Source organism: Scardinius erythrophthalmus, assembly GCF_964197995.2.
Source record: "Scardinius erythrophthalmus genome assembly, chromosome: 13".
NCBI classification, from domain to species: Eukaryota; Metazoa; Chordata; class Actinopteri; order Cypriniformes; family Leuciscidae; genus Scardinius; species Scardinius erythrophthalmus.
In genome coordinates, this window is record NC_138233.1 from 17,427,330 (window position 1) to 17,445,849 (window position 18,520).

The 18,520-nt window shown below is 37.2% G+C and overlaps 2 protein-coding genes across 5 annotated transcripts; one reads left to right on the plus strand and one right to left on the minus strand.

Annotated features, from left to right (window-relative positions):
* Nucleotides 1-389: 389 nt before the first annotated feature.
* On the plus strand, nt 390-8,032 carry ctso (cathepsin O). Of its 2 annotated transcripts, none has more exons than XM_081383526.1 (8): nt 390-664; nt 1,238-1,346; nt 1,425-1,564; nt 2,050-2,217; nt 3,219-3,340; nt 4,189-4,352; nt 5,297-5,389; nt 5,904-6,667. In XM_081383526.1, exons 1-8 carry the CDS (start codon nt 497-499, stop codon nt 5,936-5,938), a joined length of 999 nt encoding a protein of 332 aa, XP_081239652.1. In that variant the 5' UTR covers nt 390-496; the 3' UTR covers nt 5,939-6,667. The 2 variants fall into 2 exon arrangements, with proteins under 2 accessions (XP_081239652.1, XP_081239653.1); XM_081383527.1 differs by lacking the exon at nt 5,904-6,667 and adding an exon at nt 7,029-8,032 and having other exon boundaries at nt 411-664.
* On the minus strand, nt 6,564-18,382 carry tdo2a (tryptophan 2,3-dioxygenase a). Of its 3 annotated transcripts, none has more exons than XM_081383524.1 (12): nt 13,131-13,223; nt 12,859-12,961; nt 12,432-12,522; nt 11,955-12,025; nt 9,223-9,350; nt 8,791-8,977; nt 8,457-8,564; nt 8,265-8,376; nt 8,119-8,176; nt 7,637-7,716; nt 7,372-7,462; nt 6,564-7,178 (listed from the first exon to the last, which is right to left on the minus strand). In XM_081383524.1, exons 1-12 carry the CDS (start codon nt 13,163-13,165, stop codon nt 7,025-7,027), a joined length of 1,218 nt encoding a protein of 405 aa, XP_081239650.1. In that variant the 5' UTR covers nt 13,166-13,223; the 3' UTR covers nt 6,564-7,024. The 3 variants fall into 3 exon arrangements, with proteins under 3 accessions (XP_081239650.1, XP_081239651.1, XP_081239649.1); XM_081383525.1 differs by lacking the exon at nt 13,131-13,223 and adding an exon at nt 18,320-18,382 and having other exon boundaries at nt 6,720-7,178; XM_081383523.1 differs by lacking the exon at nt 13,131-13,223 and adding an exon at nt 18,110-18,185 and having other exon boundaries at nt 6,723-7,178.
* Nucleotides 18,383-18,520: the final 138 nt, after the last annotated feature.

Here is an 18,520-nt window from a genome sequence, read left to right on the forward strand (position 1 = left end):
TTAAAAATATATATATGTTGCATGCTACTAAATCACTTTAATATAGGCCTAATTACAGGCAGCTTCAGAATATAATTACATCAGAAGAATATATCATTAATGATGCCATCACATACTACTTATTTTTATAATAACTGAGTAACATGGGCACCATTAAGTGTGTGACCTTTTAATTTCATGGAAAGCATTAAGAAAAAAATCATTTATTTTGAATGGCGTATAATTAGACGCTCCGTAAACGCTTCAATGCGTTTGAGAGTTATTGTCTTTAACCTTTTCGTCTGTGATTCCTTCGGTGCTTTGGTTCCGTTTTACATTTCAAGAGCCTGTCAATGGATTTGGAAGAGGGCGCTCTCAGGTAATGTTTTCATCAGCCGCTAGAGGGCGATAGAGCTCTCTGCTCTGCTTCTGCTGCAGGAAATTATCTACAGCAGAAATGAAAGTTGCTAAAGAGTACCGCAGGCTTTGCTAAACGTTTGCTTATGGTTCCGTTTAAATGGCGTTTACTTTAATATTTGTTGTTTTGATAATTTACCATGAACTGCTCACGGGATCCATCAGCGTCGAACTAAGTAGGAAATATCTGACGGACGAAGAACGACTGATGACTTTTCAGCAAGAAAATGAAAACAACGAACTCTATCAGAGACTGATTAATTTCCAGGTATATTTAGTGGACTAACATTAATATCTCACATTACAACGACAGCATTAAATCCATATTATAAGAACTCATTCGTCGACAATCGCTGCCTATGATTAAGAGACAATGGATGTGTCTCATAACCTAGTGAGCTGCCTAACTAGACAGTATTTTTAGGCATCATGAGATGAGGACTCTCACAAATACAGCTTAATGTGCTTTGGATGCCCAGAAATGCTGTCTAGGTAGGCAGCTTGCTCGTTTTTGAAGGCAGCCAATAACTAGAGATGATTCTAATGTAGGCCTATTTAAATATTGGAATTATAAAGTAAATGTACAGTGGCCATGTCTCAATACTAGAATTTGAGTTTTATAGTATATGAATACACACACACACACATATATATATATATATATATATATATATATACACACACATATATTTATTTATTTATTTATTTATTTATATATATATATACAGGCAATGCCAGTAATTCCATTAGTTTCTGTCATGTGATACATTTCCTCATGTGATTGAGATCTTACCTGTTGCACAAGACACCTTTGGTGATGTCTTGTTTTGTCACATTGTAGAGTTCCCTCAAGAGACAAGCCTTTCTGAACTCACAGTTGAAGAAATCAAACCGTTCTGCCCATTACGGCGTCAACCAGTTCTCTGACTTCTCTCCGAAACAATTCAAAGGTGAGTATGGATAAGGATGCTTACAGATGAATTCACTTTTTATATAATGGCAACTGACCTGCCTCATTTGATTGTCAGAGCGATATCTCACAGCTCGGGCTGAGACGGCTCCAAAGTTTGACCCATCTAGGGCTGGATTTCACATTAAGACGAATTATCCACCCAAGTTTGATTGGAGGGACCATGGAGTTGTCGGACCAGTACGAAACCAGGAGTCGGTAGGGTTTAGATGTTAACGTCACCATGAAATCCAAATTGACCATTTTTATTTTTTAGGGAATATTGCAGTATTTATTATAAAAGATTTATCTGTGCCCATCATTATTATTATATTTTTAATTCATGCCCTCATAATCTTTAATTAAAGTAACTTCCCCTCCCTTATGCAAGGGCATCTCTTCTATTCTCTGATGATGTGTTTACTGGCATCAGGGTCGGATCACAACAATAGCAAAACCACAACCATCCATTCAATTACACATGGACAATATCAAGTCCCGCCCTCTTTTTTTTTTCATTTGAGAAGCTTTTCCACTTGAACATACGTCACAACAGGGAGGAAGAGATAATTTTCCAGATAAACTTCAAGATTAAACTTCATTTTTTCACTCATGCATATACTCAGACTCAGAACATATGACTTTTTTGTTACAGTGTGTACTAGATATGTTTACTCTGCATTTCTTTTTGCTCTTTCTTGCAGTGTGGAGGTTGCTGGGCCTTCAGTGTGGTGGAGGCCATTGAATCGGTGTCAGCCAAAGATGGTGGAAAACTACAGCAGCTCAGTGTGCAGCAGGTTATAGACTGTTCTTATGAAAACCATGGCTGTAACGGTGGATCCCCCGATGAAGCTCTGTACTGGCTCATACAGGTGCTGTCTAAATTGATCATAAGAGTGTATTCAACTACCGTTCATTTTATCCTGCTCCTTGCGGGCCAGTCTCCTGCAGAGTTCAGCTCCTGTCCAGTCCTAATTAAACACACTTCATCCAGCTACTCAAAGTCTTCCGAATTACTAGAAATGTGTTGGAGCTGCACTCTGGACTGCAGGACTAGACACTCCTGGCTTTAACCAATAGTTTGTTATGCCATATTTTCTTATGCGAGGAGTACACTATTGTTCAAAGCTTTGGGGTCAGTAAGATGAAAGAAAGAAATGAATGGTTTTATTTAGCAAGGATGCATTAAATTGATCAAAATAGATCTTTTCCACTTCCTATCACCAAAGACTGGAAAAAATGGAATCATTTCTACAAAAATATTAAACATTTGTTTTCAACATTGATGATAATAAGAAACATTTCTAGAGCACCAGATCTTCCTAAATATTAAAATGATTTCTGAAGGATCATGTGAAACTCAAGACTGGCTGCTGAAAATTAAATTTTAAAATATATTAAAGCAGTTCATTTAAATTGTAATAATATTCATCTAATAAATTCAGCCTTGGTGAGCATAAGAGACTTCTTTCAAAATCATTTAAAAAAGTTATTGCCCCGAACTTTGTGTGTAACAAGGCTATCCAAACGTTTTAGTAGTTATATTATCATTTGGATCGTATTCCATAAATTTAGCAAACAAACCACATCATTTTACAGCTGATTAAAAGCATTAATTAGGTTGGTAAAAGTGCTGAAATGTATTGTGAAGTCCTCGTTCTAAGCTTTTAAATGACATCTGTTTTGCTTGTTTTTTTGTAACAAGCATTTTAATTAGGATTTTAATAAGGGTTTTAATTAATTAGCTAGCCGCTCCAGTTCTGAGAGGGTTAAAACTCAAACAAGCTGCTAATTAAAGATGTCTGTTATGCTCCCAGAAGTTCCATAATTGGCACGCCTAATATCCTGTTTTGTATGTCTTGTTTTATTTCAGACCAAATTGAAGTTAGTGAATCAGGCGGAGTATCCCTTCAAAGCCGTCGCTGGAAGCTGCCAGTACTTTCCTCGTTCTCATGATGGAGTGATCGTGAGGAATTACTCCGCGTATGACTTCAGGTAATAGATGAAGCATGCAGATACCTTGAGCTTTACATCAACAGTCAGCTGTGCCAGCGCAGACCTCGTGTACAATTAAATCATTTAAGGTTGAAGTTTGTTGGGATGTGGGCCAGTGTTTTATGTTTACTCATCTGTTCTTGTCAACTCTGTTTGCCACTCGGGGTCACTGACTGTACACTCACTAAGCTCACATAGGCTGGTCAAAAACCAAACGCAGCACCTCTGACCTGTGTTTCGGTGGTAACATTTATGTCAGATGTCACTATGTTTTGCATTGTGTTCTTTCTAGGGCTGTCAAACGATTAATCGCATCCAAAATAAAAGTTTGTTTTTACATAATACATGTGTGTGTACAGTGTATAATTATTTTCTATATATAAATACACAAACATGCATGTATATATTTAAGAAATATTTGCATGTATGTACTGTGTATATATATTTATATTATATATAAATATTTTATATATAAACACATTTTCTTAAATATATATATGCATGTGTGTGTATTTATATATAGAAAATAATTATACTCCGTACACAGACATAAATTATGTAAACACAAACTTTTATTTTGGATGCGATTAATCGCGATTAATCGTTTGACAGCCCATGGCATGATTTCTGTCCTAACCAATTGGGTCAGCCAACCGTTTTACTGGTTGCATGGTTTCCATTTCTGTCACAGCCTGCAGGGAAATCTCATGAATGCATTAAATTGATCAAAATAAATGCTGTACAATTTGGATGGACGGATTTATCATTACCCATGTTGTGCAATGTAACGTCTGAACTAAGTAAACCTAGTAAGTACTGCATACATTGGGATTGATATGTTGTCCTAGTGTACATGAGGAGGTGATGATGAGTGTCCTGGTGGAGTCCGGGCCTCTAGTGGCCATTGTGGATGCCATCAGCTGGCAGGATTACCTGGGCGGCATCATTCAGCACCACTGCTCCAGCCACAATGCCAACCATGCCGTACTAATCACCGGTTATGATACCACAGGTACACACACACTCACACAGACAGTTAAACTCTCTTTACTTGTGCCTCAGAGCAAACAAAGGTTCAGATCGCTGGCCTTCACGGATTACGTCCTGTCAAGGGCGCACAGTTGAGCCGACGCCGGCAAATACTGGCTGTGTGCCAACATCCCAGAAAACTGCCTGATGTGTCTGCGGTTTATTCAGCAAGCTGTCCGCAGCGTTTATACACTCCTTTGATTTGTTCTCTCCTGTTTGTTTACTAGTTTGAATAAAGTACTTGCAATGTAAATTAGAGAAAGTGATGCACCATTAGCTTAAAACTGCAAACAATACATGAGCGTTATTGTAATTAATCAGTTTGTCAAATCTGCAATACTAGCAAGATGCTTTTTGGATTAGTTTGGATATAATAATAATCTGACATACTAAAAATAAATAGATGCATATTAAGTACACATTTTGACAGAAAACAGGGTCTAAATTTTAAATTATGTGTATACGAATAATAATAAAGTACATTCCAGTACATTATATTGACAATACGAATGTATTTAGCCCACTAAAGAGACCCGGTGATATGAAAAAATATGAGATGGGATGAAAAATGTTATTTCAAAACATTTGCGTTCCCCTGAGAAAGAAACTCTTTCGCTCTTTTGCAGAATATTTGCAACAAAAAAAGTGTCTTTCCATCTCATATTTTTTCCCCACCACCGTGTCACTTTATGGGCTCCGTACAGATGTGTACTTAAAGTACCGTGACTTAAAACTGCAAACAATACATGAGCGTTATTGCAGTCAATCAGTTGCTTTTTGGATTAGTTTGGATATAAATAAATAAAAAACCTCCTGTTTTGTTTCCATACCATTATAAGTGTATGCTATGTATTATGTCTTTTTTGTAATTAATCATTTCCCATCTCAGGTGTATTATCTCTGATATGTCTTCATGTTTTATCACAGGGGAAGTGCCATATTGGATAGTGCGCAATTCCTGGGGGACCTCATGGGGCGATAATGGATATGTTTACATCAAAATAGGGAACAACATGTGTGGTAGGTTTGTGTATGACCCACTTTTAATGCTTTTTTGCTTTGTTGACAGTTTCCCAGACAAGTGATAAACACAATGCATCCTGCTGCAGGGAGACATTGTGTGCATTCATAAATATTCATGAAGTGTTGGACGTTGGCAAATACTCAATACTGTCTGCAATGAAAAAATACAATCATAAATTCCTAGTTTTAATTCAAATCAGATTATTTGTAAATGATTATTTTTGGTTACACTTTATTTTAAGGTGTCAATTTTACAGTGTAATTATAGATTTAAATACTGAGTAATATTAAGCAACTACATGTACTTACTATAGGGTTAGGGTAGGATGAGGGTTTGGTTGAGGGTTAGTTGCATGTAATGATGCATAATTTACTGTTATTACTATGGTAAGTACATGTAACATATGTAAAGACACTGTAAAATAAAGTGTTTCCTTATTTTTCGATTGTGATCTGACTTTACGCAATGTCAGATGAGAATCAACAGCCACTCTTTTTTTCTTTTTTGCAGGAATTGCTGACAATGTTGCTGCTGTTTTTGTGTAATTGTCAATAATCTTTTGTACCTCCGTGATAAGACCGTGGCAGATCGACATTTTAAAATATCACCCTCAGGACGGAAATCCTGCTGATGAGAACTGAAAAAAATCTCACGTAACAAATCCTTTTGCCTCGCGAATGCAGAGCAAGTACGCTGCTATTTGAGCTAATACATCATATTCTTAAGCCCAGTCACTGTAGCCCAAAATAATCTGAGTCAGAGCCGGAAATCCTTTTAGTTACGAAACGCACACTGTCTTTTAAGAATGTTTTAATCCTCAGAAAACACCGTTAGTAAGTATAAGTGCACAACTGAACTGAACGCTTACTATATTGTGACATTGCACTGATGTTGGACACAAGTGAACTCATCTAAGAAAAATGTGAACATTTGTATTAAGCTAATTACAGCCTTTAATATTTAAGTCCTTATCACTACAGTACATTATGTACTAGATGCCCAGAATTAATCTGCTTTTATACACATTTGTAACTATAAACTTGGGTTAATAAGGTGTCCTTGTTACAGTGTAATTATACAAATGAATACTGATAATTATGCATAATTTGCTGTTACTATTACTATAGTAAATAAATGTAAGATGTTACAGGGAAACTACAATAGAATGTTAACCAAAGTTTACTTTTTATTGTGTTTATCAATTGTGGTTGCATTTTAGGAATAATCTAACATGTTTACTGATATTAAATAAACTTGTATAGTATTCAAGTACACATTTTGACAGAAAACATTGTCTATTTTTTTCAAATAAACAAGAAGCATCATAATATCTGTAGATGTATGCTCTTTATTTACAAAATATAAATCAGTTAACCACACATATGTTAGAATATTACATTATATTGACAGTATATAAACAAGTGCAATAACAGTGTCACTGTTTTTGTTTTTTTTTGACGCTGTCTTTTGAACATCTGTAAAATCAGCACAGCTTTGTAGCCTCGCATTCTACCATTTAAAAAGACTTTAGTGACAAATGTTGGTGATGGAAGACTTGTGAGGGTTGAAGCTTTTTTTTTTTTTTTTGTTCTCTATAAACACTGTTCATCCTTCCCTCATCCTCCATCTGTTTAGTCTGAGTCATCGCTGCTGCAGTAGGAGCTGTCGCAGCATTCGGCCGTGTACAGGAAGCTGTGCTCACTCGGGTCCAGCTTGGGTACCCACTCCCTCGGAACCAGGAAGGTGGCCAAGTTAAACAGATCCACAAACACCTTGTACCGATCACTGGCAAAACATAGTCAGGTTCATGAATAAGACATATCAATACATACTGTGCTTGTGTTTGAGTGGTTCGTGTCCAGGAGGTGACTTGCATATTGCTGCCAATTCACATTTCATTTAGCATTATTTTTCGCATGGATAATTCCAGCAGATGCAGGGTGCTTCATCTGGATTTGTCCCAGATTATTTGGCCTACCTGACAGTGGAGCGCAGATACTGGTAGCCTGAAGAGCCACCTGTGCCGCCTTTACTGCCAATCATCCTGTGCACCATACACACGTGGTTGTCTAGGGGGAAATTCAGGTATAAATTATGCAGGAAGTAGAAAACGAATGCATTATTGATATGCAGAAGAAAACCTTTTGTTCAGTGTTGACACTTCTAAGAGGCTTTGCCCTACAGGGTGTTTAAGGTCAGATTTATTTGCAGTTTTGAAGCTGTTTTTCAGTGGTATCACATACATCTCCATTTTGTCATGAGGGTGTCGATGTCCATCAAAGATGTCAGGAGTTGGAAAGGCACCTGAAATCGAGGCTCCTCCCTGAGAACAGGCGGTGAGAAGTTGAGTTTGAAAATAAATTCGATCTTTGTTCTTCATCAAGCTAATGAATCATGGTATTCTTTGAAGTGCCATTGGATAATATCTCTCTAATCTGAAATGTTTCTTGAGCATCACAGCATATTAGAATGATTTCTGAAGGATCATGTGACACTGATGGCTGAAGTAATGATGCTGACAATTCAGCTCAGGAAGAAATGACATTTTCAAACATATGCAATTGTTATATTAAATTTTAATACTGTTTTTACTGTATTTTTGATCAAATAAATGCAGTCTTGGTGAGCATGACTTCTTTAAAAACATTTAAAAAGTCTTGAATGATTGTGTATACGGCATAACATTTACTTTTAAGTTGAATCGAGCAGGTCATCTTAGACGTACCTGTAGAAGTATATCATCAGGGCTCCCTGCAGTGCTTTATAGGACAGCCTCCTCTGACCTGCACAGACAGAACAACATGTCCCACTGTATTAGCTAGTGGATGTGGCACTTGACATTGACGTTGTACACACGAGAGGTTCGCTGACCGGTGCTTAGTAAGTGAACATGTCTTCTCTCATCAAAGAGCGATAAGAAAATGTCTCTCTGCTTAATGAGCTCGGCCATCATCTCCTCTTTCATCTCCGAGGCTGCTTTTTGCTGTTAAGAAGAAACATGAGTTGTCACTTAAAACTTAGTTTTGAGAACTGCACAGAATTATCCAGGGATCCTCCACAAACCTCTATATTTTCTTTCTCTCTCCTGAGCCCCTCGAAAATATTGCCTTCCAGTTTCCCCCAAAAATTGAAGCCATCTTCCTCCAAACCTGGCGTTCTCTCCAGCCATTGCTGAAAAGTATTGATTGCTTATGAGAAATGTTAAACGCCAGGTAGCTGTCCGCCAGATTAATCCTGACTTGATAAATAAATTGTCCATGTAACCTATTCCTCTCTGAATACCAATAACCGGCAAAGAAGTCCAGTAAGTTACAGCTCTTGTGTTGAATTTCCCCGATTACATTGATTAAAACAGTATTCGTGACTTCTCTTATAATGTGATTTCCCTCAGGTTTACCTCCACTAACAGAAGCAGCGTGGGCTCCTGCTCTGAGTGGAGGAGCAGCTCATTTTCCTGGTCACGGAAATTATCCCGATAATGCCTTCTGTTGTAGGGGACCCTCTGGTTTTGTGGGACCCCAATCTTGTTTTCCAGCAGTCGAAACTGCAGACTCTGGAAGCCCGAAGCCGGCGCGAGATATTCCCTGTGCACAAAAACACGCAGATCAATCCAGCTAAATACAATTATGCTAAACTGCCATTGACTTTGATCTAACAAATTAGTGCCATCTAATGCTTATTTACTGAGTTAGCTATATCCAGTCTCTTGAGTGTTGGTACATTTCCTACACCAATTTTGTTCAACCAAAGCTGTTATCTAGGAAATGTAAAACTTGTTTTCAGGAATTGCTTTTCATTGTCATAATAATGAGAACTATATAAACCTTACCTGAAGTCATAGAAGTCTAAGGCAGTCATGGTTTCCAGAACAGAGAACTGGTCGAGCAACAGTCTGAATATCATCACAACTCTTTGGATACGAGTGTTGACTTTGAGCATGTTTCGCTCGTCACGTACCTGAGGAAATAGCGTTACAGTTAGATTCACTTTCATCAGTCTTCATAAAGTCCCAGAAACAGGACATTTAACTAGAGAAGTATCTTAAACTAGACTGAAGGTGGCAGCCTCATGCTGCAGTGCGCATTGTTTCTCTCAACTGAACTACATATATCATAAAACTGAAGGCTCGGGCTGTTTATCATTGTCCAAAAGCCTACAAACAATAAATTAACTGAATTTTCCATTAGAAGCATGCAAATGCGTCACTTTGACAAGTATCCCAAAAATCCTTATAAAACCCTGCATAGAACCATCAAAATAGCTTGGGATATATATATATATAAAAACTTTTGTTCGACCGGTTTACCATTAATACTTTTATTCAGCAAGGACACATTAAATTGATCAAAAGCAACAGAAAAGGCATTTAGAATGTTTTAGAGATTTCTATTCCAAATAAATTAATGCTTATCTTAAAAAATACAGTTTCCACAATGCACTGTTTTCAATATTGATTATAAGAAATTATTCTTGAGCACTAAATCAGCCTATTAGAAGGATTTCTGAAGGATCGTGTGACACTGAAGACTGGAGCAATGATGCTTTGTCGTCATATGAGTAAGTAACACTTTAAAATATATTCAAATAGAATTTTACTGTATTTTTTTTTTTATTATTATCAAATAAATGCAGCCTTGGTGAGCAGAAGAGACCCTTTCAAAAACATTTAAAAAATCTTACCGACCCCAAACCTTTGAATGTTTTTGTATGCAGTATAGCACAAAATATCAGATAATAATATTAAAATATTTGCCCTGATTTTGTCTGAGCTATTGAGCTGAGTTAGTGTGTTTTTTCCAGATGTTTATGAAAATCATTCATCATCTCTTGCTAATCTCTTCTTTGTTCCCTGTCAGCCTGAACCTTCATTAGATTTAATATTCTCATTAAAAATGCTCAATAACACACTTTTTTAGGTGACTTATGTAAGGGATAATGTAGAGTGAGGCGGTTGGACCCCGACGCGAAGCGGAGGGATCATGAATCAGCCTGAGGGGGTTGTATTCGCTATAACAAACGCCTCACTCTACATTATCCCGCTTATTACATGGCTACCTACCAAATAAATCAATAATTTGACACAAAATATTGATTTAAAAAGGAGTTTATTGATTTAAAAACGATCGTATTGCTTCCGCTAAAGAAAATAGTCCGTTCCGTCTCTACGGTTAGAATCCTGCGTCCATAGCAACGTTCTGTTTTTCATGGCAACGGTGTGTTATAGTTAGCAGAGGTCTGTTATGTAAGGGTTAATGCCCGACGAGGTGTCCGTTATCAGGTATTATTACATGGCTTGGCTGAATTCCAATGTAGAATGCGGTCTGTTATTTCTTGATAACAGACCGCTGCGAAGTATAACAGACCGTTGCCATGAAAAACAGCGCGTTGCTATGGACGCGGAACGGACTATTTTCTTTAGCGGAAGCAATACAATCGTTTTTAAATCAATAACCCCTTTTTAAATCAATAATTCGCGGCAAATTATTTATTTATTTTGTAGGTAGCCATGTAATAAGCGGGATAATGTATAGTGAGCCGGTTGTTATAGTGAATAACAACCCCTTCAGGCTGATTCAAGATCCCTCCGCTTCGCGTCGGGATCCCGTTCAGCCTGTCGGGGTTGTTATTCACTATAACAACCGGCTCACTATACATTATCCCTTACTTAATGGACTTCGGTGGAGGCAACCGTCCTTCGCCGCGCGGAGTTCCGGACTTCCGACGAGGTGTCCATTATAAGGTATTAATGGACGACGGCGAGGTGTGAACCGTCCAACCTCCGCCGAAGTCCATTAATACCTGACAATGGACACCTCGAAGGGCATTAACCCGCTTTTATTACATGGCTTGGCTGAATTCCAATATAGAATGCGGTCTGTTATTTCTTTACAACAGACCGCTGCGAAGTATAACAGACCGTTGCCATGAAAAACAGCGCGTTGCTATGGACGCGGAACGGACTATTTTCTTTAGCGGAAGCAATACAATCGTTTTTAAATCAATAACCCCTTTTTAAATCAATAATTCGTGGCAAATTATTTATTTATTTTGTAGGTAGCCATGTAATAAGCGGGATAATGTATAGTGAGCCGGTTGTTATAGTGAATAACAACCCCTTCAGGCTGATTCAAGATCCCTCCGCTTTGCGTCGGGATCCCGTTCAGCCTGTCGGGGTTGTTATTCACTATAACAACCGGCTCACTATACATTATCCCTTACATACCATCACCTGCCAAATAACACATTTTTAAAACATTAGTTTATATTTTAATTCGTTTTACAATCAATCGAAATCTAAAGTTACAAGTTACAAACAATAACTTGGTTTCCTTGGTTACGCCTGACGGTTTATTTAGGTGTACATTATCACTTTTTAACGGATACCCTGCAGCCAATCAGAATCGAGTATTCACCCAGACCATGGTATAACAAGAAATAACAGACCGCATTCTACATTAGAATTCAACCAAGCCATGTAATAAGGAAAATTGAGCTAAATCTGATAACTGTAGCTGTTCATGACCCACTAACACAAATCTTTTTTGTATTTGGGCTACTCACATGTCCACTGGTGAAGATTTCTCTCACTGAGTCCAGCTCCCACAGAATTTGTTTAAACCACAGTTCATATGCTGCAACAGAAGGAACAAGTTAATCATTTCTTCAGGTTACATATGAAAAGTCATTACACTTCAAGGACATTAGTCTCTGGGCTTCTCTAATGAACCTTTATGACACACTGTATGAAAAAAGCATGCATTTATGGATTATGTGTAGTCGTATAACTCTGGATTCACTGGATCCACTGGTGTGGTGGATTCTGGATTGTCAACGATTGTTCACATGATGTGGGTTTCATTCAGCTTTGAGCTTTTGATTTAGTCTTGGCTGTTTTTGGTTGCAGTGAAACTTGTCAACATTCAGCATTATAAACAGGAAATTAGCTTCTTTTTTTTTTTCGTCGTGTTTTGGGAGCGTTCATTGGAGAGAGGCTAAGACTGATTTGCCCAAAGGCTGTTTAGCTTTTGTGTGGCTCACCTTGATGTGTGACGATGAACAGATGTTCGTCATGGATCTTGTTTCCCTTCAGCTCACTTTGAAGCATCTGAGATGTCACTATTTTATCCAGCTGGGGATGAGAGAACATTTTGTTTCATGAAAAGCAAGCCAAAAAAAAGTCTGTATATAACCAAATTCGGTGTGTCTATTTAAAATAGAACATAACAAACAAACTACATCACTGTTTGCCATTAAAATCTGAGATGCATGCAATTTCCAGCATTTATTAATTTGGAAACCTAGAAAGAATCCCATGGTGTTCTGATCGCACAGCCCATTATAATACACTTTAGATTCGAGGACTGCTCACCAATTAATCATGAACTATTTTAGGAGAAACTATGCTTTATGCTTATTAAAATATATGAAAATGTCATTAATATGCATGAGTTAATATGCCGTTTACCTGCAGATAGTCACCATAGATAAGACCTCCTTTGCTGGCCTTGTTAATTCCAGATTGAGAATCATCATTCTCATCTTCTTTCAGATGCTGCTTACTAGCTGACCTATATTTCCATCAAACACATTAACATAAAACACAGAAACATTAGTGTACAACATTCAGCGTAGGTCTGTGTTCGAACTGATTTCAGATATGGCAGTGATGGTATGTGTCTTTGGGATTAACTGTATAATCTCAAATATCTAAAAATGCTGAAAGCTGAAAATACATACACGAATTTCTTCTGAAAATATGGACATCCACTCATGGCTGAAATTATGATATGTCAAGCTGGACTGCTTTCTTTTACTCAGCTTTTAACTGTCAGTTCTCAAGGATGGTCACGCATTTTATAACTTTTCCCCACAAGCTGACTGACCAATCATCTCTAGATCCATCCCACCTCCCTTCTGGCCATGTTCACCCCGGCGGACATGTTGTACTTTGTCTTGTTCTTATCTTAGGTGAAATCGAACTGAAACAGGTGAAATGAAACAGAACTTTGACTTGATAACATTATGAGCAGGGCATTTATACATAACTTGAACGAATGTGGGATCATGTCAAAGGGTTCAGATTGACTTCGGCAGAAGAACTTCAAGATCATTCCTATTTTTACTGCCATTAAGAAAGACTGAATTACACCTTGTTCTATTGTTTTGCCCCTGAACAGCCCTTTTACATAGTTTTACAATATTGTTTTGTCATTTATTATGTTCATTTGTCATTTTAATAGATAATATATATATTTTAATATTTTAGTTTCAGTTTTAGTAATTAATGTCTTAATTTCAGTTAGTTACCAAGACAACAGTTCCAATTTTTTTTTTTTATCTAATATTTATACTTTATTTTATTTCAGCTTTATTTCAATTAAAAATACATATTTTTAACAATATATCAACAGGACGGTGAATCAAAAATCAATTTCATTTCTGGAATCAGATATAGCCTAGTAAAGGTCAGGAATCGGATACTTGCAATAAAATTAAAAATGTGATTCTGCTTATCGATTCCTGTGTGTGCATTTTAATGTGATTTCAAACTATTTCAATTGCAAGAAGACGCAAAAGAGAACTTAATTCGGCACTCGCGCGCTGTTTTCTGTTCGCACATATGCAAAGCGTACGTAGAGAGCCGCCTGTCATATAGTAGCTCGTCTTCTCACTCTTGAACGAACAAATGCAAACAAAATATGTTAAAATATTCTTGTAAAAACAGTCGGTTTTGTCATAAGTGAACGTAAACAGTTGAGAAAGAAAATGCACGTGTAACAGTATATTGGATCCGCGCAAAAGGTCTTTTTTAATGGCTCGTTTCCACTGAGCAGTACGGTACGGTACGGGACAGTACAGTACGGTACGGTTCGGGTCTGTTAACCATGATATGGCTAGCGTTTCCACTGCCAACAGTACTGTACCCTTACTTGATAGGCGTGGTGTTTCGATCAACGTCATTTTCGCGCGAAGAAGAACATAGTAAACTACAATGGATGACATACAGCAGATCGTTCTTGTTCCTCGACATGTTTGTCACAAGAAGACAAGCGCCGACATTAGGCTTTTCTCAATATCAAGTAGGCTACGCAAAGTTTGTACTATGTGCGACTCCTACATGCAAATGGTACAGCGCGTTCTTAAAAGCGTCACTATTGACTGAATTGTTTGCTTTATGTCTTATTGTATAGCTCCTTGTACCTTTTACTTAAACTTTTATATTGGCTATTATTGATAAAACTGAAATTTTACAAAAAGAAATATAGTTTCTTGTCATTTTTTTATTACAAGATTATCACTGATGTTTATTGCAACATTTGTACAAATGCATATATTGCCTGAAATATGTTTAATTTTTATTTTTTTTATTTAAACGAAAAGAGGTAACGTTAGGGTTGTGTTTTAAATTTCGTTTTGTTATAAATAGAATAACGAATAACGTGCAGTGAATAATCAATATGCGTTGCGCATGAAACACATTTGTGTCCCTATAATGTTTAATTTATTTAATATGTTTATAAGCAACTGAAAAAAGCACAAATGTCAGGGCATGTCAGAACATCTCAAGGACCCCAAAAACCCCTCAGACCCCAGAGGGTTAAATGAAAACGAAAAGAGGCAGAGTGGTGTTTTATAACATATTTCGTTTTATTATTGCTTAAAATGTACATACAGAGTAACAGAGATAACCGGAGTAGCAGAGCGAGCTGAGTGACGCTTTTAAGAACGCGCTGTACCATTTGCATGTAGGAGTCGCACATGGCAAGTACAAACTTTGCGTACTTGAAATTAGGAAATAAATGCGTACCGTTCCGTACCGTACCGCTCAGTGGAAACGAGCCATTAAAAAAGTGACAGCAGCCTAATATGGTCTGTCATAAAGGTTAACCAGAGAACAAAAGAAAAAGAAAATCACTCATTGATCTTGACTGAATAACATTTGTAACTTTATTAAGGATTATTCTATATTTTATCTATAAAAAGAAAACTATGCAGTTAATTTACATTTGATTTCAGTTTCTGTACTTGACAGTGGTGTAAAGTCCAGGGGTCAGAAAGTAAAAGTCCTGCCATATGTTTATTCCACCCATGAGCTCAGCCAGCTCTATCTCCTGGCTGAAGAACTGTGCTAATTAGCAAATCCAGTTGATTGGAACAAAATACTGAGGAGGACTTTTACTTTCTGAACCTGGACTTTACACCTCTGGTACTTGTACAGTTGTGTTTATTTGTGCCATTGCTAATTTGTTTATTTGTTCTTATTTTATTACTGACTGTTTAATGGTCTTTAAAAATGTTTGAAATGTATACAAGTTGGTCCAGTTGTTTTTGCCGTGTTATTTTAGTTAAAAATGTCCTTGTGTAAGTGTTCTTTGGGCTGCTGATTTTTGTTCATGGAATTCAGCCAGAACAAAATGTTTTGCCAAAAGACACTGAATAAGTATTACAATTTTTAATTTTTTGCTGGAATGGAAACTGGGATTTGATTAGAATCGGAATCAATAAGAATCAGAATTGATTGACAGAATCAGAATGGGAATTGCTAAAATTCAAATGACCCAACTCTGATGTGAAATACATTCTATGATATTTTCTTATCAAGTTTTAGATACTGTAGTAGTGCTTGCCACACTACATTTGGTTCTGTTACATAAATGACCATGTTTGACGTTTGATGTCAGTCCTGTTAAATAAACACTGTTAAAATCATCTGCTCACACTCTCCATCGTGCTTCTGTGATGCTTTTGGATTTTTGAAGATCGAATTCTGTGTGTACTGGATGCAAAAATGAAGTTTATGCCATTCAACATGAAATGCGAGTCATGTGACATTTGATTTGTTCTCATAAATTATTTCATAGTGGGGTCATGTATGCCTGCGTTATCTTGGAAAAGCTAATATTTGAGAGAGTCTGATATATATTTAAATTCTTTATAGAGTCTTTGATGATCTACCTATGTGTGTAAATATACATGCTTTTTAGCTGAACTGTGGGTGATAGGTGAACTCTGCTAGCCAGAACAGATTGTGAAAGGTTAGAGGGTTTGGAATGACAGTCAGGGGATCTGGTGTGTGTGTGTGTGTGTGTGTGTGTGTGTGTGTGTGTGTGTGTGTGTGTGTGTGTGAGAGAGACAGACAGCAGGCTTGTCTTTGTCTTGTGTCCTTGTAAACACACTGCTCGCTCGGGCTCCAGAGTTTGCTGATATTGAGCGGTCTGTGACAAGGATTGGGCGTCACTGTCTTCACACCTTTTGAGAAGAGTTGGCTAATCCATCAAATCTGCCACTTGAGGCATAAACAACAAAAATGGCTGTTGAGAGTGACCTTCATAAACCAGTGTTATTTTAGGGATTTAGTAAAACTGTGTGCAAATAAACTAAAATGTCTCAGAGTAAAATGAACCAACCCTTTAGGAAGTGTATGTTTGCTGGGACTTGATTGTGCATAAATGTTGTGTTTGAGGAGTGTTAATGAGGAGTCGGGGCTGAACAGCATGGTGCATATTGGATTTAACCAGAAAACAGAGACCATGGCTAATACGGGTGAAACCAGGGAAGGTTTTTCCTCAGTGCATTTGCATATCATTAGCATGCACTGCACTAAAACAACACAGTGGTGTTGGTGACATCATCTGACCTTGCCTCGCTCACTCTTGCGTAGTAAATATGATGGCAATTTCCTAAAGGAAGTCCGCTGTGTCTCTTAACAATGCTTATTATCATGTATGCCTTTATGCATTCCATTAAATGGGCCTTCATCCCAGCTTCAATTAATTTGTTTGAGAATGGGGGTTTGTCATGTGCCTCTTTAGCTTTCCAGTAGAATATATTTTGCAGACTGTCGTGGGACCCGCAGAAAGCTCCAGCTCAAAAGGGGCTTTACGTAACGATTCACTTAAAAAAAAAAAAGAGTACAGCTGTGTTATGTAATCTCATGTTCTACTTTACCCTCTTGCAATAGAATTGATAAAGTTCATGCTGTAATGTATTTATATTTGTAGTTGTTGTTCACAGTCATGAATGGAGTTCAGATGCTTACATTAAAATAAAAAGTGAAAGAAAAAGAATATATATATATATATATATATAATGTACGAGATGTAAGGGATAATTGCTAAATATGGAATTGCATACTAGTATACTCTTACTATTTCTGCTAAATCATGCAAATAAAGCATGATTCTGTAGTATACTATTCCTAGCAATGTCTTCATGTCTGGGTTTATTTTGCTGTAATGATCAACTGACTGTACATTATCCAGCATACTGGCTATTGTCCAAATAAATGAATACTTGGCCATGAAATAGTGTTTGAATTTAGATAATTTTATAATTTTATCTAGATACTTTTTAACCCTCAGGTTGTGTTCAGAACCTTAATATAACACTTTTTTTGTTCCCAGTCAAAAATGACCGGCCTATAAAAAATAGCTTATAAATCACTTGTTATGCTATATCATCGCCCAATATTGGATTCAATCTTTTTGTCAACTTGTTCTCTTTCAATTAGGACTGGTTTTATATTTCTGTTTGCATACGATTAATCGTAAGCCTCATTTATCTGAGAATAGGCATCTCATTTCGCTCAAAAATTGCCGCCCATTGAAAGTGAATGGGAGAGACTGAAAATAAGAGACATGTGTGGATACATGCATACACACGCTACCCAAACACACACGCACACGTTAGAACACACAAACTATTTTGAGTATTACCAGGGGACCAATGTTTCAGAAAACACTGAAGCTTCCCTGGGCGCCGCCATTGATTAGCCGACCATCACCTGCTGTTAGCATTCCATTGACTCCCATTCATTTTGGCGTCACTTTGACAGCGAATAACTTTACATCTGAGGCGTTTAAAGACTCCATTTGTCCATTATTTATTTCCAAAGAAACACGAAAATGTATAAAAGGCTCCATTACCTTGTATCTTACGTTATGGCCCCGTAGAAGCAGTTTTTATAAAAATAGGCTAACGATTGCGTCATAACCAGGCGACTCTCTGTCGCACAGTAGAGAGATTACCGTATGGACAGGAGGAGAAGCTTGCGGGCAATCGGCGGGACGTGGAGACAAAATGACAAAATAATTAATCAGAATACTTGGCAAACGTTTCTCCAGCTC